The following is a 24,120-nucleotide window of genomic DNA, read 5'->3' as shown; positions in this document are numbered from 1 at the left end:
CACTCTTGTTTAAGAAAAGCTTTCAAAAACAGAGCATCCCTTCACGAGGAGGGAAATCCTTGTACCATGAAGCGATTTTCTGACTTTAAGAAAGTTTCTTAGAATATTGTTCTTTCGTGATGTACTTATATTTTGGTGTTCAAGAATTAAATTGATCCACAACTTTTTAGGGAAGAGCTAACTCTATCACTGTGAAAGGCAATGTAAACCAAACTGTATTTTAGAATCCTAATGTATTTATGCACCACGCCCTGTAGTAGCCCTCTTGGGTTAGATAATGTTTCCAGTGTCTCTTGGCATACTTCTCACCTGCTCGTCCAAGGTGGGGAGAAAGGAGGATCTGGATGAAGTAAAACAATAATTCTGCTTTGTGTTGGCCCCTGTGGGCATCAAAGAAACAAAGACACCATCCAGATTCTTGCCTTCAGAGTCTTCCAGTTGATCTAAGGCCCCTTTACTACTGCAAGCACAGGGATCTGCCTGCAGAACGCTCATGGCTGACCACCCGTAGCTGAGTGACTGAGAATAACTCATGGCAAGGACACATGATGCATGACACACAACTGTCCCACCACGCAGCCTCAGTACAGGAAGTGAATGTCCAAGATTCAGGACCAGGGGCCAAATTTCTGCCCTTGAGAAACTGAAGAAAGATCTAGAAGAGAGCACCTGGCCAGACCCCCTACCCATGCACATGTCTACCATCTTGTTCACACATGGGTCATAAATGACATGGTCCTTTTTGTGTTTTGGGAAATCTGACCTCGTTTGATTTGATGAAGTCAGTAGGAATCTGGGTTTGTTCCTGAGGTTTACAAACTTGGTCATACCCAGGTCTCTGATGACAAGTATCTGATGCTATGATATTACAGTATCAGACTGAGTTAAACTCAATATGGATTACTAAATTAATTCCCTTAAAAACCTATAATACACTTCAGGGACAGTTTTCGTGAATTGCCTCATTAGGAAAAATCAGATTATCCTCCACTCATATCATTAACAATTTAAGTGTCTTCTCTCAAAATTCTTATTTCACCAGAGACTGTCATCGACCAGCAATGTTTAAAATGTTTAAAAGACAGAGAATACAAGAACATAGTATTTACCTAGAAATAAATTCCTTGGCTTTAGGAAAACACTTTTACTTTCCTCCTGGTTCTGTTCTATCCTGAATTTCATCCCAAGTATAGTGTTTTATTTTCCACAGGGGTTTATCAGAATAATGTACACTAATGGCTTGAAGAAAAGTAAAAAGCAAATAGTATAAACTGTGAAGTTCATGGTATCTAAGCAATAGAATTGGCATTGACCAGCAACACCCATTCCACACTTATCAGAAGATGTCCTTGTGGAAGTCTCACATACTCCTATCCGTTTGTACGACTATTTATTTATATTAGTTCTGCCACCATCTAGATATTAGCACCATTTTTCAATAGCACCATTCTGCTGAATGGACAGATAACTAAAGAGAGATAGGGGACTTGTGTCTCATGATTAAGTGTATCTGTGCATGAGTCTGAAAATATACTGCCCTTTACATGAAGGCCACTCCTTCCCCATATCAAGAATTGGTTCTGAGGTCTTCTTCTCTTGGGGCTTATACTCCTCCTTCCACCTTCCTTCTTTCCAAGTTCCTGAAATTGGTTTATGCTCTGGATTCAAGATCACAGCCTATTGTCTTCTGATCACACCTGATGGGAGGTAGGAACATCCAGAATAAGAACTTTAACTTTCATTTCAGTTTTTTGGACTCTCCTGACTTGCCCCTACCCACAAGGTAAATATCGGTATTTTCAATTCTATTTTTTTGGGGGGGAAACTGCTGAGGATCAAACTCAGGACCTCCTGTATGCTAAGTCCTCTGAGCTACATCCCTAGCAGTAAAAGACCTTTAAAAATAAACTTATGGGTACACTGAGGCACAGATAATCATTACATCACTTTGAACAGTTTTCCCCCCTTTCAACTTAAGGGGGGAAAGTTTGCACTAATTTCTTGTACTTAATACGATTTACTTGGTTTTTTGAAATACTGTCAGGCAGGGTTCTTTTTCCTGCCCTAGGGGAGGTGAGGGTAAGTGGCAGCCTCATGCTGGTTGTAGTGATCTTTGTACACCAAGACAATATTGGGACCTGAGCTTGTGACACAGGCAGGCACCAGGAAGAACCAATGAGGCAGGGAACCTCACTTGCTGTTCTGTGAAGGGATGGGTACATGCCAGGAGCGTGGGAGGAATGAAGGGCTCACATTTCCTGTCTTTTGCTAGAAAGACGGACATCAGTTCATTGGCTTTTCAAGATTTTGCATAGAAATTGTCCTCAAGTTGGGAATGTGTTTGTGTGACCAGCCTAAATTCCTTAGGCTGAAGCTGATCTCTGTGTCCTCGTAGTCTATGGTCTTAGGACTGGCACAGGACACTAAACAGTCCAGCTATGGAGTCCTACAGGGATTGAGGGGTAGATTGAGGGATGCGGTCAGCACACTCTCCTCCTGTCCTCAGGAACACTGGGCAAAGAAAGCTGTTCTCTCCTGGACGGATGCATGAAAGGAATGTTCCTAAAAGCTCCCCATGACCTTTTAAACAGCAGCTGCCCCTGGCAGGTGGCGGGGAGAAAATATATTCTTCAAGGTGAATTTAAAAGATTCTTTGTTCCCTGGGTAATTATGGCTCTTTTTCCTGACACTTTTGAGGTAGACTGGGAAAAACCTGGTCTGTTTTCATCTTTAAGGGGGGGAAAAAACAACATCATTTCACACACCTGCCTAATCTTTCACCTTTTGTAGGAGCTGATCCCAGGTGATGTGGGGTTCTCCTAGATATTTTACCTTCCTATCAGGGAGCACCAAGGGTGAAAGTCCCAGGCTTCCTGTGAGGGACATTCTGTGGCTAGAAGAACATAGTTGTTTTGTTTTGTTATGACCCAAAGTTGAACCTGAAATGTGCAAAGCAAAACCTCAATGACGTGGCCCCCAGGACCCAAATATGTCCCGGTCAGCAGGTTGCTGCAGTCTAGGGTGGAGGGTGGCTTCCTTCTGGACTTAGAAGTGCTTTTTGAGTGACTGTTGCCTTCTTTGTCTCTGGGTCTGGACGTGTGCCTGGGGGCATGAGACGCAGCACTGAGCCCTGATGGTGGGCACAGAACATTTCTTCATGCCCTTCAGTGTCTGGCAGAAACTGGCTGACAGCCTGTCATTGGTGCAAAGTAAATCTGTAGGCAAAGAAAAGAGAGAGAGAGAGAGAGAGAGAGAGAGAGAGAGAGAGAGAGAGAGAGAGAGAGAGAGAGGTGAGGGGGGGTAGGGAGAAAAATTAGAAGATTATCCTTTGTAAGTAAATGAGCACAACTTCTACTCATGTCAAACTTTATATGTCTACCAAAAAGGACCTGTAGCTATTCATAACAATAGAAGATGTTCAATGAATATTTGCTGTTTTTCCTTTTCCCATATTTTTTATTGGTGCATTGTAAGCAACAGTGGAGTTTGTCGTTACATGTTTGTATATGCATGTGATATAACAATGTAATTTGGCCAATTCTGTTCCCCAGTATTTCCCCTTTTCCTCCTCTCCTCTCTCCCTGTGGTCTCTTTCCTCTACTTACTGATCTTTCTTTTCTTCTTATGAAATTCCTCCCACCTTTCTTTCCCTTATCCTGTCTAGCTTCCACCCATGAGAGAAAACATACAACCTTTGACTTCCTTTCTCTATTTTCTTGCAATTACTGGTTATTGGCTGAATAAGACTTAATGGCTGATAAAACTCTGTTGGGTTTATATAACACATTTTCTTTATCTTTTCATCCATTGACAGGCACGTAGGCTGGTTCCATAGTTTGATTATTGTGAATTGTACCCCTATACACATGGGTGTACATGTATCACTCTCGCATGATGACTTCAGAGTAAATGCTGAGGAGTGGTAAAGCTGGGTCACCAGGAATGACGGCTCCATTCTTAGTTATTTTAGGTAACTCCGTACTGATTTCCACAGTGGTTGTACTAATGAAGAATCCCACCAACTTTTCTCCTACATCCTCTCCAGCATTTATTATTTTTTTAAATTCTAATTTGTTATATATGACAGCAGAATGTATCACAATTCATATTACACATATAGAACACAATTTCATATCTCTGGTTGTATAGAAAGTACATTCACACCATTCATGTCTTCATACATGTACTTAGGGTAATGATGTCCATCTCATTCCACCATCTTTTTTATCCCCTGGTCCCCTCCGTTTCCTTCCCTCTCTTTTACTCTACCTAGAATTTGTCTAATCCTCCCATGCTCCTCCTCCCAACCCCACTATATCAGAGAAAACATCCCACATTTGGTATTTTGGGATTGGCTAACTTCACTTAGCATTATATTCTCCAACTCCATCCATTTATCTGCAAATGCCATGATTCTATTCTCTTTTTTTGCTGAGTAATATTTCATTGTGTATATATACCATATTTTCTTTATCCATTCATCTACTGAAGGGCATCTTGGTTGGTTCCACAGTTTAGCTATTGTGAATTGTGCAGCTTGGGAGCAAATTTTTACCACTTGCACCTCATAGATAGAGCACTAATCTCTAGAGTATATAAAGAACTCAAAAAGCTAAACACCAAAAATTTAAATAACCCAATCAATAAATAAGCCAAGGAACTGAATAGACACTTCTCAGAAGAGGATATATAATCAATCAACAAATATATGAAAAAAATGTTCAACATCTCTAGCAATTAGAGAAATGCAAATCAAAACTACTCTTAAGATTTCATCTCACTCCAGTCAGAATGGCGGCTATGAAGAATACAAACAATAATAAGTGTTGGCGAGGATGTGGGGAAAAAGGCACATTCATACACTGCTGGTGGGACTGGAAATCAGCATGGAGATTTCTTGAAAAACTTGGAATGGAACCACCTTTTGACTCGGCTATCTCACTCCTCAGTCTATACCCAAAGGACTTAAAAACAGCATACTCCAGGGACACAGCCACATCAATGTTTATTGCAGCATTTATTATTGTTTGTATTCTTGATGACGGCCATTTTGACTAGAATGAGATGAAGTCTCAGTGTAATTTTGATTTACAGTTCCTTAATTGCTAAATATTTTGAACATTTTTCATATATTTGTTGGCTATTTGTTATTTCTCCTTTTGAGAATTGTCTGTTTAGTTTGTTCAATTATTAATTAGGTTATTTGAGGCTTCAGTGGTAAGTTTTTTATATATTCTGGATATTAATCTTCTGTCAGAAAAGTAGATATTAGAGATTTTCTTCCATTTTCTAGGGTCTCTCTTCACATTCTTAATCATTTCTTTTGTTGTGTAGTTTTTAAATTCGATGTCATCTGACTTGTTAATTCTTGGTATTATTTCCTGAGCTTTAGGAGTCTTATTGAGGAAGCCATTGCCTGTGCCTGTATGTTGGAGTGTTGACCCTATGTTTTCTTTGAGGAGTTGCAAAGTTTTTCATCTAATTCCTAGGTCTTTGAAACATTTTGAGTTGATTTTCGTGCAGGGTGAGAGATAGGGATCTAGTCTCATTCTTCTACATACAGATAATCAATAATCCCTATTCTCAGTACCCTTTTTTGTTGTTGTTAACAAATCTGTTCTTTCTTCAGTACATGTTTGTGACGATTTTTCCTTTTTTTAATCTCTGATTTTATTAATTTGGGCTTTCTCTGTTTTTGTGTTAGCAGTTTGGCTAAGGGTTTATCTATCTTGCTTATCTTTTCAAAGAACCACCTCTTTGTTTCATTGATCCTTTGAATTTTTAAAATTATTATTCTCTATTTAATTAATTTCATCTCTGATTTTAATTAATTAATTAACTTATTTGGTACTGGGGATTGAACCCTGGGGTGCTTTAACATGGAGCTAGACCCCCAGCCCTTTTTAATTTTTATTTTTGAGACAGGGTCTCACTAAGTTGCTTATGTTCTTGCTAAATTGCTGAGGTTGGCCTCAAATTTGCAATTCTCCTGCCTCAGCCTCCTGAGCTGCTGGGATTACAGGTGTGCACCAGGGTACCTGGCTCTTGGCTCTGATTTTAATTATTTAATTATTCCTTTTACTGTTTTTGGAATTAAATTATTAAATTAATATTAATTATTAAATTAAATTATTCCAGGGCCTTGAGAATGCATCATTGGGTTCTTTATTGTGATCTTTCTGATTTTCTAATGTAGGCACTAATAGCTATAAACTTTCCTCTTAGAACTGCCTTTATAGTATTGCAAAGGTTCTTTGATATTGCATCTGTATTCTCTTTTAATTCTAAGAATTCTAAAAATTTCTCCCCTGATTTCTTCTATCATCTATTTATCATTCCAAAGTGTCTTGTTCAATCTCCATGGGTTTATGTAGTTACTGTGGGTTTGTTTTTAGTGTTGATTTCTAATTTTATTCCAACATATTCATGTAAGATGAAAGAATTATACAGATTTATTTTTTTATTTGCTAAGAGTTGCTTTATGGCCTAAAATATAATCTATTTTAGAAAAGATTTCATGAGTAGCTGAGAAGAAAGTAAACCCAGCTATTGTTGGATAAAATATTCAATAGATGCCTGTTAAGTCCATTTGATTTATAATATGCTTTAGGTCAGAAGAGGCTTTGCTGAGTTTATGTCTAGATGACCTATCTATTGTTCAGAGAGGTGTGTTGAAATGACTAATATTATTGTGATGGGATTTATCTGAGTCTTTAAGTCAAGTAGTGTCTGTTTTATGTAATTAGATGCACCAATATTGGGGCCATAAGTATATACTATCATTATATCTTCTTGTTGGATTGCTCCCTTTACCTGTAAGAAGTGACCTTCATTGTCTTTTCTGATTAATTTTGGCTTGAAATCTGCTGTGTTGGATATGAGAGTAGCTACCTCTGCTTGTTTGGGGGCTTCATTTGAATTATATGTCAATTTCTATCCTTTCAATTTCAGTCTGTGGCTGTGGTTGTCCTTGTCTATAAGATGAGCTTCTTGCAAACAGCATATAGTTGCATCTTATTTTTTAATCCATTCTGCTAGCCTGTCTTTTAATTGGAGAGTTGACCAATTACATTTAGTGCTATCACAGAGAGATAGTTATTAATTACTGTCATTTTTATTTATTTCTGCTGTTTAATTTGGTTCTGTTTCTCATTTGCTTAACTATTCTTCCAATGTGATTTGCCCATTTGTGAGCTCTGGAGTTGTTTTTGATTTTTCTGTGTGAATATATAAGTATTTTCCATATTGCTGGCTTAGCAGTTATAAATTCTTCCTTACTAAATTTCTCATTCATATCTTATATGACTTCCTTTACAAATTCAATTTTTTTGTGTGTGTTCTTTTGGAATTCATTGATCATTTTTATAATAATTCTTTTGAAATCTTTCTCTGGTATTTTATTGACTTCAGTATCTTTGGGGTCAGTTTTTGATGAGCTATGAATCTTAGGAAGTGTCATGTTACCTTGCTTTTCATATTTCTTGTATTCCTGTGTTGGTTTTTGTGCATCTGTTGTGATAGATTTCTCTTCCATTCTTATGTATCAGCATTTTTAGGGCACAGCCTTCTCTTGACAAAGTGTTTTGGGATACTAAGTTGTTGTGAAATTTTCAATGTATTTCCAATTTGGTTTTGTAGTGTAATTTGCCTGACAGTTCTTTGGTGAAGATTAATGGATTTTGATACAATGTATATTATATCAGAGCTTGAGGATCCCATTTTCCCTGTAGGTCTCAAAAGAGTGAGGTCCTTCTTGTTGATCCAGAATTTGTATTGTATATAATAGGCCATGTGGAATACAACCTCTAGGATTGCTCTTCTTTGTTTAATTGCTCTATATGTTTTTAAAGGGTACGGGAACGACATAGATTGAAACTTTTCATAGGTGGGGTGTTTTTGCGTTAATTCTGTTTTTTTTTTAGGGGTGGATGTCTATGAGTGGGACTTGGTCATGTGGTTTGGAGTTTTTCTCCCCTATTCTTCGTATCACTGAAGTTTGAGCATAGTTTGTGTGTGAAGCAAGGTGTGCTGTCTCTTGGCTGGATTTTGGTTGTAACTCACTAGCAGAGTCTCTACTTTATGAAGTCACAGTGTCCTAGAACATTCTCAGAACCTCACAGAAAAGGCAGAAACAAACCAAAGCAATAACAGCAGTGAACAACAGACAGCATTCAAATAAATACTCAGTGTCTACTATGACATCCACAACACTAATTTACACAAAAACAGGAATGGTGGATCTGCAATTGTTGAAAATCATGCAAAAATCAGTAACCATGAGCTAGATTAAACGTTAAAGTAAACAACAGATGTTGACTATACCTTTCACTGTATTAATAACCACAACAACATTAATTGTGGGAGCAGGAAATCAAATCAAACAATTCTAAAAGATGATAAGCAAAAGGAAATTGTGACAGGTAAAAGAAAATTCATTCAAAATGTGAACAGAGAGAAAGTAGAAGAGATGTAGCAGATGATGGCTACAATGAAGGAGAAAAAAGGTAAATAAAAAAATAGAGAATAAGAGAAAATGGATATTACAGAGAGAGAAAAGGTAAGAAAGTGAAACAAGAGAAACAAAACCCAAAAGGAGATTGTTAAACCCTTCCTCTTCTGGAGTGGGCTGGAAGTTTAGCTGGCTGAAATAACTCTCAGCTTCTCTTCTCATCAGCATAAGATAGGATGGAATGGGAAATACTGTCCATTGGAGTTTTGTCAGACAGAACAGATCCATGCACTGCCAGGGTGGGGTTGCTGCAGAGTTCTAAATGGGACGTTCTGGTAGCTGTGGTTTAGCTCTCATCAGGCCTGTGGGACTCTGTTGGATGGTATCTGCCCTGGAGAAATTAGATTAACACACCCATAGGGTTGGACAGATTCTGATCTCTGCTGTGTGTCTGGATCTCATAGGCCTCCCAAGAATTCTTACTAGTAGTTCAGGGAGTCAGCCCTCCACAGGTTTTACACACGGCCCATGCACACGGCCTTCCCAGGCTCAGTCATCAAATGTAATAATGTCCACCTGTTCAGTATTCCAACCCTCTCCAGCTGGTCACCTCCTGAGCCACAAGACTTAAAGGGAAAGTGAGCTGCACTCCCCCTCACATGTCTGACTTGAATTCCCTTGGGTACAATCTTCTCTGTGCCTGTTTCACTCACAGCTAGATCCATTCTAGGCTCTACAGAGTACTCACAGTGTAGTCTTGCTGGAACAGTATGGCAGTATCTGCTATGATCTAAGGGGGCCCCCCCACAGCAGCAAGCTGTGGTGGCCTCCTCAAGATGGCTCCCCTGCTCAGCTTTCCACTTGCCGATAGAGAGAGTACTTTTCAAATATCAGCTCATGCAGCCTCTGGTTCAGCTAAGTTCAGGCTGATTTTCTGTTATACAGGGTTTTCTGTGCCAAATTTGTGTGTTGTCCTCTCTGTTCTATCCTTTCCCTTTGCTGCAAACCCATGCTGCTGCTGCTGCCACTAACTACTGGATTGGCCAGAGAGAGAGAGAGAGAGGGAGAGAAATTTTTTAATAGTTATTTTTTAGTCTTCGGCGGACACAAAATCTTTATTTTATTTTTATGTGGTGATGAGGATCGAACCCAGTGCCCCGCGCATGCCAGGCAAGCGTCCTACCCCTTGAACCACATCCCCAGCCCTCCAATGTACTCCTTCTTATCCTTTGTTCAGTGTACCAGAATTTCTGTATTTCTAAGAGTCTCTGACTGTCCAGTGTTGGATTTCAGTGAATTTCCTTTTTCACCCACCTCACTGAGAAGCAGTATTTCTGTTGCTTGAAATCTGAGCCACAGAGCAACAAAAATGCAGACTTCCTCTAATCCGCCATCTTGAATCTCCTCCTTGTACCTTTATTGTGTGTCAGACACTGCAGTGTTTGTGTTGAACTGAGTGTTTGTGTTAAACTGACGAATCAATCATAATTCATCATTCTTGTATAGTAATATTATGTATTTCCTCCATACAATGGTTACCTGCTGGGTGAAGAACAGTTCCCTACTACTTGACTGTGGGTTCAGCTCTATGACTGACTTTGGACAATGGGAGTTAGCATCCATGATCTCTGTAGGGCCTTGGAATGAGCAAGAGGATGGGCTTATCCTAAGGAGCTTCAACCATCATCATAAGGAATCTAGCTTGTGGGGCCACCAGAACAAAGGAGATGAGACACACATGGAACAAACCTAGACCCAATCTCTTTTATCAGTTTGCCCAGGCTGCCCTCACACTTGTGATCCTCTTGCCTCACCCTCCCGAGTAGCTGGGATGACAAGTATATGCCACCATACACAGCCTCGACTTTAGTTTTGAACCCTGGAGTAAAGGAACATCTTGTTCTGTGGTGTTGCTATGGCAATAGTTGAATGCAGCATTTTACATTCATCCCTTCATGGAATCCTCACAGCAGTTTTAGCAGATAAATCTTCTTTCCACTTAAAAAATAAGAAAAATAAGGTCTAGAGTAGCTAAGAACTTGTACAGTGTTATCCAGCTGATATGTTGTTGTGGCCAGATGGGAACATAGCTGTTTTGACTCTATAGTTCATGCTTTTATCAATCATGCTACTCACAGTGGCAAGTCATCAACCAGTCAGCCAACTATCCCTGCTTCCTGAGCATGGCTCAGTAGAGTGAAGCATACAGACATATAAATTGTGGATTTTCCCCTCCTGAACTGTGTAATGTGGATGAAGGCATGAGGCATGCACAAGTACTTCCCATAGTTACTATGCAATTAGTCACTCAAGTTTCCTGTTCTTGTTCTTCTTTAACTAGCTCCGGGCCAGTATATCCCTTCATTTTCTTGGCCTTGCTTTCTTCATACAACAATCAAGGAGTTTGAGTGTGTTGCTCAGGGACTGCTCAGGCACACGTTCTTCAAGTGGTATTCCCAATGCACTGGCCCACATTCTACTGATCTAGAAGGAATTCCATAATGCCCAAATCACAGCTTTTTCCTTATAGAAAGCGAAATTGCTTCAAACACCACTTAAGTGCCTCTTGAAACTCTGGTTGAATTTCTTTTTTCTTTGCAGAGAAAAAGATTTTAACAACCCTGAAGGAAAGAATTTTCACAAAAGCACAGGCCACTGTCCTTTGTATACCAAAGGGTCAGTAAAGTAGAAATTGAAGTGATCTCTTCAGGAGTCCAAACCTGTGATTTTTGCCTCTATATTTTTTCACCTTTACATCAAGAGAATAAATATGCTTTTGACCACCTTAGAACTCACCATTGACTGTGCCCTGTTTTTTTTTTTTTTTTTTTTGTGAAGAAATCAATTCATCTGTTAGCAGCCACAATCCCATTTTGCATGCAAGTTTTAAGTGTACTCAGAAATAGGTAGCATATAGTAATTCTAGAACCCCAAACCTCAAACCTCAGTCTTTGTTGTTGATTCTTTTCTTCTTCAGTCCTCTTATTTAAGCCTATTATATTTTAAAAAAATAAGCGTCTCCTAAAATTCCAAAGAAAAATTTCTTACATGCTCTGAAGTTTCAGAGAAAGTATAGTTTTGTTTGTTTGTTTTTTGGAACCAGAAATTGAACTCAGGGGGACACATCCCCAGCCCTATTTTGTATTTTATTTAGAAACAGGGTCTAATTGAGTTATTTAGCTCCTCACTTTTGCTGAGGTTGGCTTTGAACTTGAAATTCTCCTGCCTCAGCCTCCAGAGCTGCTGGGATTGTAGGTGTGTGTCACTACGCCTAGCTAGGGTACAGTTCTGACCAGGCATTCCTACTGTGAAATATTCCTTTGAGCTCTTCATCTCCCATGCTCCCACCAGAGAAGTGGTCATTCATGGGGCATGGACCATGTATCACCTGGGGTGCTGTTCAGAACAAGAACAGGCTTCCTTCCTAGGCGTCTGTCTTTAAAAGAGGGCCCAGCATGGAAACTCATTTAGACAAGACTTAATTACACCAGTTTTCCTTACGATGGTAAAACAATGGAGGCTTGTTGTGTTCATTAGCTAACTGGATCCCAGCCCTGAAGTAGACACAATGCTTGTAATTAGGGGCTACATGGAGAAGAGATCCCAATTTTTCTCTGCCCCAATTTCTTAGCCAGCCTCTCCTAAAGCCCTTGTGGATAGTGGATAGAGAAGGAAGCTATGGCGTAACTGTTTGCCTCACATTGTTCCTGCCTTGATTACATGAAGACTCTGGGGTTGCTGCAAAGAAGGGGGAAGACACAGACAGTGTGAAGGCTTAGCCAGTATTCCAGCTCTCCACCAAGATAATTTGAGCTATGCTGGCTCACATGGTTACCTTGTCTCAGTCTCCCAACCTGGCTACCATTTGCTTAAACATGGCACCACACTCTGTCTGGGACTGTTCTATAGGTGGTACGTAAACTTTTTCGGTTGAGGGCTAAGTATGCCGTTTTTTGAAGGGGTGTCTGCTATCATAAGGAGAAGTTCTCAGAGTCTTCAACCCTGTTGTGTGTTGAACTGTGTCCTCTGAAGTTTAAGTGTCCTCCAAAGTTGAAGTCCTGGCCATTGGTACCTGTCAGTGTGAGCTAATTTGGAGGTAAAACCTTGGTGGATGTAACGATGTAAATGAAGATGAGATCATTCTGGAGTAGGCTGGACCCTTCATGTAGCATGAGTGGTTTGTCCTTGTTAGAAGAAAATAAGAGAAAGAGAAAGACACACAGAGGAGAAACTCATATTAAGTCACAAACACAGAGAAGAAAGATGACATTGTGATAGTGGAGGAATAGATTGAATTGGCCCTGAGCCAAGAAAGTCAAGGATGCTGGAATTTACCAGAAGCTAGAAGAGAAAATCCTTGCCTATAACAGCTTGATTTTGGACTTCTAGACACCATCACTGTGATAGAATGTATTTGTTATTTTAAGCAACTCAATTTATGGTAATTTGATATGGTAACCCTAGGAAAATAAATAAATTAATACATCTTCTTACTCGTGACAATAACAACCATAGCAACACAGGTACCATTTAACAAGCATTTACCACGTAGTAGACAATGGGCTATAGACTATGCCATATATAAACTATACCATTGGATCCTTAGAGAAATTTACTTATAGGTATATCTGTTCTCCTTTTAAAAACGAGTGTTCCAGAGATGTTTAGCAACTGGCCCAACATCACAAAGCTGGTGTGCAGATAGATGGTGCTGCTGAAATACGAATGTTGTCTCAGTGGCTCTAAAGCTTTGCCTCCAGGAGAATGACTCTTTTGTACTGGAGATGGGGGGGATGGATAGGTCCTCTCTGCCCAGAGCAGCTTCATTTGCTCGGCACAGGAGGCCCCCTTATCAGATTACATCAACGCTTAGATGACTGAAAGAGTCTTGACCGAGCCTGGTGATGTTGCCTGATCTTGGGAGCGAGGAGATCACGAGCCTGACTTCCAAAGATCCTCAGAGCCCCAGAAATACGCTGGGCCTTTGCACCCTACTGTTTGAGAGTGGGAACCAGAAGGAAGAGTGGAGGACAGTGGTGGCCTGTGTTGGTAGTTTGTGTTCCAGGCCTTTGTTTAACGGCTCATTTAGACAAGACTTAATTACACCAGTTTTCCTTATGATGGGAAAACAATGGAGGCTTGTTGTGTTCATCAGCTAACTGGATCCCAGCCCTAAGTAGACACAATGCTTGTAATTAGGGGCAGCATGGAGAGGAGATCTCAATTTTCCTCTGCTTGTTCAACAGAAACCATACTTGGAAATTTAAAGAAACAGTGATTTGCCTGTTTCCCTGCTATCAGCTCTAAGTTGAAGGGATTCTATGTTGCCTATGAAAGAAAGTTGAAAAGCAGTTTGAATGCTGTTGACAAATACAGTTTTCATAACACTTTGTGCTCTTTGAGGCCTGGACCCATGTCCTGCTGGTAATGTCCTCAGGTTAGCACTTTCAAAAACTTTTATCTTATGGTCACTCATGTTTGTTGAATATAAATTATGGGTAAGGAAAGTACAGTCTATTGAGAAGAGGTAACTTGGCCAAGGGAGGAAACTAAGGACCCAATGGTATCCTATTAATCTGGGAAGAACAGCCTCCAGTAGAAGATTGAAAGCCTTGAATATTCATTTGCGTCAACACTGGGTCTAAGTACTATTTCTATTTTTTCCTCATCTTTTCTACTAAATTTCTACCAATTCAAAAATAAGAACAAATCAAATAACAACAAAACCTAGGAATGATATGCATGAGTTTTCTTTGTTTCTTCTTTTCGCCCAGGTACTTGAAAAGGGGTTTCAAATTTCTTCTATGGAAATGGTGGTTCTGATTTAGATCTTAAATTATTAAAAATTCAGATGGTAATTAAAAGAAGTGAGATGACCTGTAGAAAACCAAACCTTATATAAATTCATTCCTGATCTTACATGGTGGATATAAGGGTGTGTTTATTGTGATAGCTGGCTCACAAGAATATTGGCATTGAGTGATTTATTTTCAAGGCATTTTAGAGAGTATGGGGTCAGGGTGGGTGGTTGGCTTCTCACAGAGTTTCTGGCAACTGGTCTTTCATGTTGCTTCTGTATGAGTAAGCATGGCTCTGCTTTTAAGAGAAGCTAATAATTAACTTTTGTTGCCCTGATAATTGTCAGTGAGTGGAATTCATTGTTATTTACCTCAATTGCCAGGCAACTGTTAGCCACCATTTATTCAGTATGAAATTTCAAGACAAAAAAAAAATAACCATCTGTATATTTACTTCAGTTTTGGTTATGGAAGATTGTATTTTCCAGCAATAAGACAGTTAAAGATAAATTACATATCATTAAAAACAACAACCATAACACCAGGCATGATCAAACAAGAATAGATGGCTGCTGCAATAATATAGAAAACAGAACATGGAAGGAATTCCATAGCCTCAACATTTTAAAACATGGTATCATGGGAGGTGATAAAATGAGGAGGGTCTCAAATCTGCCCTTTTGTCTGCAACACAGTACTTCTCAGATTTCAATGGGTACCTGAATCTCAAGGGGACTTTGTTTAAATGTAGATTCTGATTCAGTTCTAGGGTGAGGTCTGAGATTCAGCATTTCTAGAAAATTCCTAGGAGATGTGATGTTAATTCAGCTCGTCTAGGAACCACACTTTGAGAAGGAACAGTTTGAAAGCTTAAACATTAATACTACTTCTGAAAAAGAGCCCTTGGTGTTTTTTTTTTTTTTATTTTTTGGAATTTCCCACAAGGACAATTAAAAACACCCTCAAATTCAAAAGGTAGTAAGAAAGAAACTCCACATGATAATCATTTCTAAAGCATTTTTCTGCCTCAGTGTATTTTGGTCAAGATTTCCAACCAAGATTTCTCTCCTGGCCTTCACACCTATGGAGCAAACCATTCACAGGACATTCCTATCTAAATGATTCCCAGGCCTCAACAAACAGGTCCTAGCCAGAACTCATGATCTTACCCCACTCTCCAACCCATACCTGGGTTTTCTCTCTCACTGAATCTTCAAGCTGCCAAAGTCAGAAATATGGTCATTAATCTTCCTTCTCTTTCCCTGGCACGAAGTCCTGCCAAGTTTTTCTTTTAAGCCGCTCTTAATCTTACTTACTTCTCTTTATCTGCATCTCTCTTGCCCCGGTTCATGCCATGTGCATTGTTTGCATAGGTGTCACCTGTGGTATCACCCTGCTGCGGTGTTGTCTTCTTCCTGGTATTCTTGGACTTTTTGCCTGAACTTTCTACTTATCCTGTAGTTCCTCCGGTGTCCATTGCTGCTGCTCTCCCAATTTAAGTTTGATGTCCTCTCCAAATACTCTCATGCACCCCTTCCCTCCTGTGCCATAGTGCCTGCCAATGGTTTATAACTTTGTTTCTCGTTTGGCATTGCATCTGGCATGGAGTATTATATGTTGAATAAATGCATGATTTGGAAATAAACAAATCAATGAAAAATATTTTCAGAATTAACTCTAAGGGCAGTCTCTGTTGGATGCCTTTGTATTTGGAAGGAGGAAAAGCACACATTTCACAGCTTCTTATCTTTAAGGATCTTTGGGGTAAAGATTACCACTCTGTACCGTACTTCTTCAGGAATAAAATGACCTTAGGTGGAGTGTCACAGCCACATCTTTAATTAGGTGCAGAATAAATGCATCCTGATGCTCTAAACCCCAGCTGCGGGGCTACATCTACACGAGGCGTTCTTCGTTTTTTAACTTATATCCTATCATTATCAACAACATCTTTTCTCCCTGCCTGAGAATGTTCTCTCCAGGTTCTTAATTTAGTTTAGAAATCTTGCAACTCATTGGAGTCGAAGGTATCAATGAAATGGACACGTGAGTTCATGGTTGATCCCACTCATTTATGGATAAGGACAGTACAGTCTATTGAGAAGAGGTAACTTGGCCAAGGGAGGAAACTGAGCAGTTTCATGATGAAGCATTTGTCTTTTTAAGCACACTTCATACATATTATTTAAAATATTTGCAACAACTCTGTAACACTCTTCAAAAGAATACAGAGAGTGAAACAACTTGACAAGGTCACAAAGAAAAGGGGATGCAAACCTATTGTTGTCCTTTTCCAAAGCTGGATTCGTGTCACTTCTGAGGAAGTATGGCATGTAAAGAGTGAACCTAAGATCTGGCTTGGCATTCTGGTCCTGATATCACCACATCAATGTATCAAAACATTCTACTTAATGTCTCTAGGCTCCCATAAAGTAACTAAGGTGATCATATAATATATCACAAATTGGATTTTTTTTTTTTTTGCAGTTCTGGGGATTGAATAGGTCCTTGCATGTGTTAGGAAAGTGTTCTACCATTGAGCTAATTGCAATACTTTTTATTTTTCTGAGTTCCAGGGATTGATACCAAGGGCACTCAACCCCTGAGCTACAGTCCTAGCCATTTTTATACTTTATTTTGAGACAGGGTCCTGCTAAGTTGCTGAGGCTAGCTTTGAACTTGCAATCATCCTTCCTCAGTGTTCCAAGAGCTGCTGGGATTACAGGTGTACACAACTGTTCCAGCTCTAATTGGGATACTTTTGAAAATGAAAACTGAATGTAGCAGATGATGCCATTTTTTCCCTGCTCAGCAATCTCTCCTTGGATTTCTTTTGTCCATTTTCATGTGCCACTCCTTCCCCATACCCAACTCCCAGCTTCATTCTCTTTAGTCTCTAATGCCAGATAGCCTGGTTCTTTTGGAGAACTGCTGGAAGCCTATAGGAGCTCCTATGTCTCTCCAGCAGCAACTATTAAATGCCTGCAAACTCACTTCCCTTGGAGTATCCCTTGGTCAATAGTGGAAAAGTACAGAAGTGTGAAAATCCAGCTCAATGGTTCAGGGTAAGATACTTCTTTGGTATAAGAAGTATCAGCATTACACTCTGGAGCTCCTTTGCAGACCAGGCTAAAGCTGGGACTTCAGGTGCATGGAAGGACATCTTGGCTAAGCCTCCTCCCTCTGCTGTCTTGCTTTTCCCACTCCCATGATGGTCTTCCATGGGGGCACTTCCTTAATGAATCCCTTGCATACATCCATCTAGTCACCCCAGAGTCATCTTTGGGGAACCTGATCTAAGCCAGTGGAACTAGATTTATAGAGAAGACCATTCTGTACTTGACTGGGTTCCTGAGAAAGGATGGAACACTTCTCAGACATTTTTGAAAAAAGAGAAGAAATTCCCATTTGTATGGGATGACATCAGTATAAACATGATCTAAGATAAGAAAATGGATGAGATAATCCCTCAAGGAATTAGAGTCAAACCTCACCAAATCAGACAGCTTGCTCCCAGAGTTGCTGGCTAACCTCTTCAGCACTAAAATTCTATGTTCAGCAAAGGAGACACAAAACTATACACAGTGGAATCATGCAGAGTAACTTATGCAAAGTTCTCTCCCACCATCCCACCCCAACAAACCCATTCACTCACCAGCACAGGCTTGTTGATTGCATTTTTGAAATTCTGGGGGTCTGGGTTCATGATCACATAGGCATCCATCTTGGCCTTCAGCTGTATTGTTTTCTGATGGGACACAAAGGACAGTTCTCTTCTTAAAGCCACCTCCACAGGAAGCTGTGCACTGAAAGAGAGGGACACACAGAGAGTTGGACCAGGACCAACCAAGGGAACACTAGCAGAGCACCTCTAACCCCACCATAGTCAAGTATTGGAACATCTCAATTACTACACATTTTTTTTGAAGGAGCTATAGAATAAAGACACTAATAATTTGGAGATGTGATTAGGGAAGTATCCTATATTATAGGCTGTTGGGTAGAATTTGGTTTAGTTTACTGCTGATTCTCTGAAGAACATGTACTTATTTCCCACATTTGAGAATGGTCCATTACTCCTACCACATGACTACCCATGATAATACCACGGATCCCTGTCTACCCAGCCACATATGATTGGCCAATTGGTCGCTGTCTTGAGAATATGGAATTGAGATTTGGCAAAGGATTCCAACTGAGAGTGAACTATGCAAATGTTAGTGTAGTTTGTACCCACATTCCTTACCAAGTAAGAGAGGTAGAGAAAAATATATGACAAAAAATGTGAGTGGCATTAAGTATATACTTAGAGACAATGTTGGAATGAAAGATGGCATGCTTATAGGGTTGGCATGCTTATAGAGTTTATGCCCTTAGTTCTATTGAAAACTCACAACCCAAACACTCATATTGACTTCATGAATGTATGGAGTGAAACACATGGAGAAAGGTAGAATTGCAAACAAAATAGAAGAAAACTTTGTTATCTGGGTCCTGGGGCTTTTCACTTTCCCTGAGAGTAGAGATATGTGGGATATGTGGGAAAGGAAGACCATGGTGGAATGGAGGAAAAAAAGTTTCAAATGGAGTTAGGAACAGGATTGTATATAGAGATTGGGAAGGAAGCTGGGGTCCAAGGGGTCTTTGAGATTGGGTCCAGATGGACCACGTGTGGTCTCAAGCCACTCTCACACATAAGGTTCTGCTGCAATGTCATGATTGGCCATCTGCAGCAGGAGGGAGATTCTCTAACTTGTGGAAGCAATTTCTATTAGGTGATTCCTGGGGATGTAAGAAAATGTTTCTGAATTTATCGGATGCGCACTTTTCTAAACTCTTTTTCTGCTATATAACATATTTTTGTGGTATAAAACCTACAATTTACTATTTTAACCATTTTTAAGTATGCAGTTCAGTAGTCTTAAGGATGTTCACGTTGTGCTCTCACATTTTTCACCATCCATATCTAGAAGCTTTTCACCTTACCAAACCAAAACTCTGTACCATAAACCAAGGACTCACCATTCTCATCTCCACCCCCAGCTCCTGGAAACTACTATTATATATTTTTTTGTCTCTCTAAATTTGACAATTACAGGTAATTTATAAAAGGGGGAATCATATGTTATTTTTCCATTTGTGACTGACTCATTTCAAGTATTATAATGTCTTTAAGTTTCAACCTTGTTGTGACATGTGTCAGAATTTCCTTTTTAAGATAGAATAATGTTACATTCTACACCTGTACCACTAAATTCAAAAAAATTCATTCGGCATTTGAAATATTATAGAAGACCCAACTCACTAGATGAGAGAATTCTCATGCTGGGACACAACTGATTAACTCAGAATAATGCTACCAAAACCTCATTTCTCATAAAGTCCTCCCAAAGGATAAAAGGAGAAAGGTGGCATTTAAAAAAACACATACTGTTTTATTTATTTTGTTCTCTATATAGCTTAGAGCATGGTGATCTGCATGAAACTTCACGTTTGCATTATAAAGTCAGTTTTCTGTGATTAAATCTGAAGGCAATTTTATTCAGTGAATTCATCTCAATTTCTCCATGGACGTGGGCAAGAAGCAAAGAATAAGAAAGAAGTAACTACTCAAATGATCCTCAATCAATGGAAGTCTGCAACAGAGGACAGAAAGAACAATGATGGAAAGTAATCAAGCCAGAATATAATGAAGAGTCCTGCACTAGGATTCAGGAGATTGGGGAATTCATTCCATCTCTTTCTTCCTCCATAAAATACGTCCATTACATCAAGACCAAATGACTTCTTTTCCTATCCTCTGCTTCTAAGAAAGAGACAAAACTGGACTAGTCCTGGGTGCTGAAGCCATGAGGCGCCACTTTGACAGAGCAAATTAGGCTAAAAGAGCTAATTATTAGCCAAGCACAAAAATAAACAGAGACAATCACTGTGCATTTATTAGCTAACTAAAATAGCTTGTGATTAAGATGTATGATTTTTTTTTTTGCATTTAGTTGGGAGATTAAGCAGGAAGCATGGTTGCTGATATTGTGCAGAACTGAGCACCCCAAATAAAGATGGGGCTAAACTCAATCCTCTCATATCAAAGGCTACTGATTATACTGTACTCCAAATTGGCCTCATTCAATCCAAGATGCTCTGTCCATAAGAGATATATGAAGACTGAATTCTGTTTTTGCTGCCACTCAATCAACACAGACCAAATGGAAAAATATGAAGAAGAAAAACCATTTGATGTTTTATAATGAATGCAAACGTGTTTATTAAATGCCTTCCTTGAACTAATTAATATACGGCAGGCCATGTTTTATTGCACATGGGAGGTCTTCTTGAATTCAATCCTGTAACACTCATGTAAAACAAGATTTGTTTTTGGGGTCTACTCATAGAGAAACAGACCTTACTCCTCTGCACAAACTCGTTTCCTTTTAATGATAGTAGTTGTAACTCTTTTGTGGAGACTCATGCCTTCAGATTTGGAAAAAAAATTCTTGTGTTAATTCTTTGATAACGTTCTAACTAATAATCTCAAGTTCTCATCTTTCATCTTTTTTTCCTTTTGTTTTTCTTTTCATTTGCTTGAGAGATGGCCTCAGAGTATTTTCCTAATCTTTCCAATTAATATTTTTACTTTTGCTCATAACTAAATTTTGAAACTTATGACTTATGGCTTGACTATGCTCTCTCCGTCACCACCTTGCTGGTAGAAGTGAATATTAATTAGGTGACTATTTATTAAGTGCCCTTAGTCATGCTAACAAAGGGGCAATGGCTAAGTAAGTTACATTAACTTGGTGGAATATTACTGGGAATCAAGGTTGACATTAGATCTGGTTCAATCTACTTGGGGGAAAATTGACCTTGAAGTATGGTTTCCTTGGAAACTACAGAGTTAAGGTAAACACAGAAAATTGTGACTGCCTTATGGCTGATAGGTTATTCTGGATGTGTAGAGTTGCCCTAGATTGGGAGCCTGGGAGTTGGAATGTGATCTAGGGTATGTGTGATCAAAATGGTTTAAAATACTGACAGGAAACTAAGGCTGAGGCTTCTTTGTGCCAAGTGATCTTTGCACACCTTGGCTTTAATTCCTTGCCAACCACAAATACTCTGTCAGGAACCAAATGAGGTTGTGTCTTGGATAACAGCCTCCTGAGGAGATGAGGCTGCTGTATCTAATATAATCCTGTTTGCATGTTTCTATGAAGCTAAATAAATACAGTGTTAGATTGGACCTACTGTGTTTCATGTGTCTGGCTACTAATGCCCTACTGATTTGAACCAACATTCCAGCTGATCACGGCTGTGCAGGTATATCCCTGTGAATAATGATCATTAATAAGAGTCTATAAAACTAAAAATATCTGGGGACATTGTGTTGGTCAAAATATTGCATTCATCTATGTCATAAGTATAACCACTAATATAGATTCACATAAGAATGGGATATTTTATGAAAATAAGGATTCTCTTCTTGTCCCCTCCTGTCTCCCAGCACCTGGCCCTATGATCTGTCCCAGTGAAGGTAGCAACCAATTTCATAGAAGCATGTGCACTGACCTGCACCTCATGCTTGTGCTATGCCTCTCATCTCCTGACTCTGGGCTTTCTTGTTGCCAAAGAGACAGGTGACATTGTTATAGTTTAAATATGAGGTGTCCTCCAAAAGCTCCTGTGTTAATGTTGGAAAATTCAGAGGTAAAGTGATTGGATTATGAGAGTTATAAGCTAATCAGTCTATCCTAGTTTGAATGGACTGTCTGGGTGGTAACTATAGGCAGGTGGGATGTGACCAGGGACTGAACCTTAGGAACTGTGGGCTGAACTCAACTTTTCCTCCGCTAGGTCATTCTGGTCAGTATTTTAGTCACAGTGTTGTGAAGTTCACTAACACAGAAACAGACCTATTCAGACCTAAATATGGACAACTCAGAAATAGAGGGACATAGGCTCTCTATGGGAAGATTCTTTAACCAAAGGGAGACAGGAACCAAGAGACAACTCTATTTTTTTTTTCTTCCTATCCTTGGGTAAACTGCCACAAGCAGCAGGAGTTCACAGAGGTTTTAGAAGACCTTCACATGACAATAGTCAGTTGCCTCCATCTTGAGTGCTGGTCAGTTAGGTAATGCACTACTTCATATTGGATCCTTCTTCTCTGCCTACTTCCTCTTTCCTATTACTGATGCTTCCTTGGCATTTATTTCCTAATAACATGTTAGATTTTGCCTTAAGACTCTATTTCTGAGATCCAGGGGCTTAAACATGGACGTGCGCCTGAGGAACTTCCAGATGCTGTGGCCTAAACATGGACGCCTGAGGCACTTCCAGATCCTAGAGCTAAACATGGATGCTGAGGAACTTCCGGACCTGGGGGCTTAAACATGGACGTGCACCTGAGGAACCTCCGGATCCGTGGGCCTAAATATGGATGTCTGAGGAACTTCTGGATCCAGGGGCTTAAACATGGACGTGCACCTGAGGAACTTCCGGATCCAAGGGCCTAAACATGGATGCCTGAGGCACTTCCAGATCCTAGAGCCTAAACATGGATGCTGAGGAACTTCTGGACCTGGGGTCTTAAACATGGACGTGCACCTGAGGAACCTCCGGATCCGTGGGCCTAAATACCGACACCTGAGGAACTTCTGGATCCTGCGGCTTAAACATGGACACCTGAGGAACTTCCGGATCCTAGAGCTTAAACATGGATGTGCGCCCGAGGAACTTCTGGATACGGGTGCCTAAACATGGACGTGCACCTTTGAAACTTTTGGATCCGGATCCGGGGGCCTAAACATGGATGTCTGAGGAACTTCCAGATCCGGGGGCCTAAACAAGTTCCCTGGAACTTCTGGGTCCTTGTGCCTATAAAGGGCAGGGCTTGACTCTCAGAAAGGACGTGGCCCATGAAGGGGAGCTGAGTATGGGGCCTGTTGGGGGCAGACTGAGCTGTCGCACTCTGAACTTGAATGTGACGGTGGCCTCACTTCCCGGCCTTCCCCTGGGTGTCACTTCCTCCCCTTCCAGGCGGTGTCCGGGAGGAAGTGAGACTGGGCGCAGGGGCCAGGTCATGAGGAGGGACACCATCTTTCTCCTTGCTTAGCCAAGCGCTCATCCTGGCTGGGGATAGGGACGTCTTATGATGCTAGCTACCTCCTACATCCCTGCCCCAGGACCTCAGGGACCACAGGCGGGGAGTCGTTGACGTGATTCTCCCCTGGCCATTGACCCTCAGCCCCAGGGTCTGCCCAGGGAGAGCTCTGTCTCCCAGAGGGTCAGGGGGCCCCTGTGACCTTCTGCTCCTTACCCACTGTCATCCTGGGCGAGCAAAGTTCAGGACACCAGATGCTACTGAGAGTGACATCTCCTGGATGGGCGCTGGGGACTTTGCCTCTGTCCCCAGGCCTCAGACACCAGATGATCCCTCCCAGAGACAGAAAATAACACCACACTGCCCAAGACTTATTTTTAAGCTTTGGATTCTGAAATTTTCCTGCTGCCACCTTCTTTGTGAAGCTAGTTTTTCAACAGAGACAATATTGCGGGGTAAAAAAACAACAACATGGAGTCAATCAAACCAAGCTGACACATCTGGTCCTCCCAGAGAAATCTAGACTCGGGGGAGAACAGCCATTCTCAACTGGCGAAATAGTGAAGTTCCCTTGTCCTTATTTTGTGTAAGCAAAATAAATAATCTGATGTTAACTCATAATATTATTTTTGAGGAGTGCTTGGCTCATAGGAAAACTGATTCTGTTTTATGGAATGAAGTGTTACCTGATTTTAAAATTAAAAATGAAGCCAATTAGGACTGTTACATTACACTGTCATAATTCTGTTCTTTGATAGCAGAAATAAGTAAACCTT

The 24,120-nt window shown here is 40.2% G+C and overlaps 1 protein-coding gene across 1 annotated transcript in view; it reads right to left on the bottom strand.

The window, feature by feature from the left end:
- Positions 1-2,933: 2,933 nt before the first annotated feature.
- The window catches only part of Adamts12 (ADAM metallopeptidase with thrombospondin type 1 motif 12), a 321,421-nt gene continuing 300,234 nt past the window's right edge, over positions 2,934-24,120 (bottom strand). Inside the window, exons 23-24 of the mRNA XM_026390159.2 lie at positions 17,903-18,053; positions 2,934-3,215 (exon numbers count right to left, since the gene is read on the bottom strand). Of these exons, the coding sequence (XP_026245944.2) occupies positions 3,046-3,215; positions 17,903-18,053 (321 nt within the window). The 3' untranslated portion in view covers positions 2,934-3,045. The remainder of the gene's footprint in view (positions 3,216-17,902; positions 18,054-24,120) is intronic.

This window comes from Urocitellus parryii, chromosome 1 (assembly GCF_045843805.1).
Source record: "Urocitellus parryii isolate mUroPar1 chromosome 1, mUroPar1.hap1, whole genome shotgun sequence".
NCBI classification, from domain to species: domain Eukaryota; kingdom Metazoa; phylum Chordata; class Mammalia; order Rodentia; family Sciuridae; genus Urocitellus; species Urocitellus parryii.
Note: the sequence above shows the minus strand (reverse complement) of the source record. Positions and strands in the feature narration are given on the sequence as shown.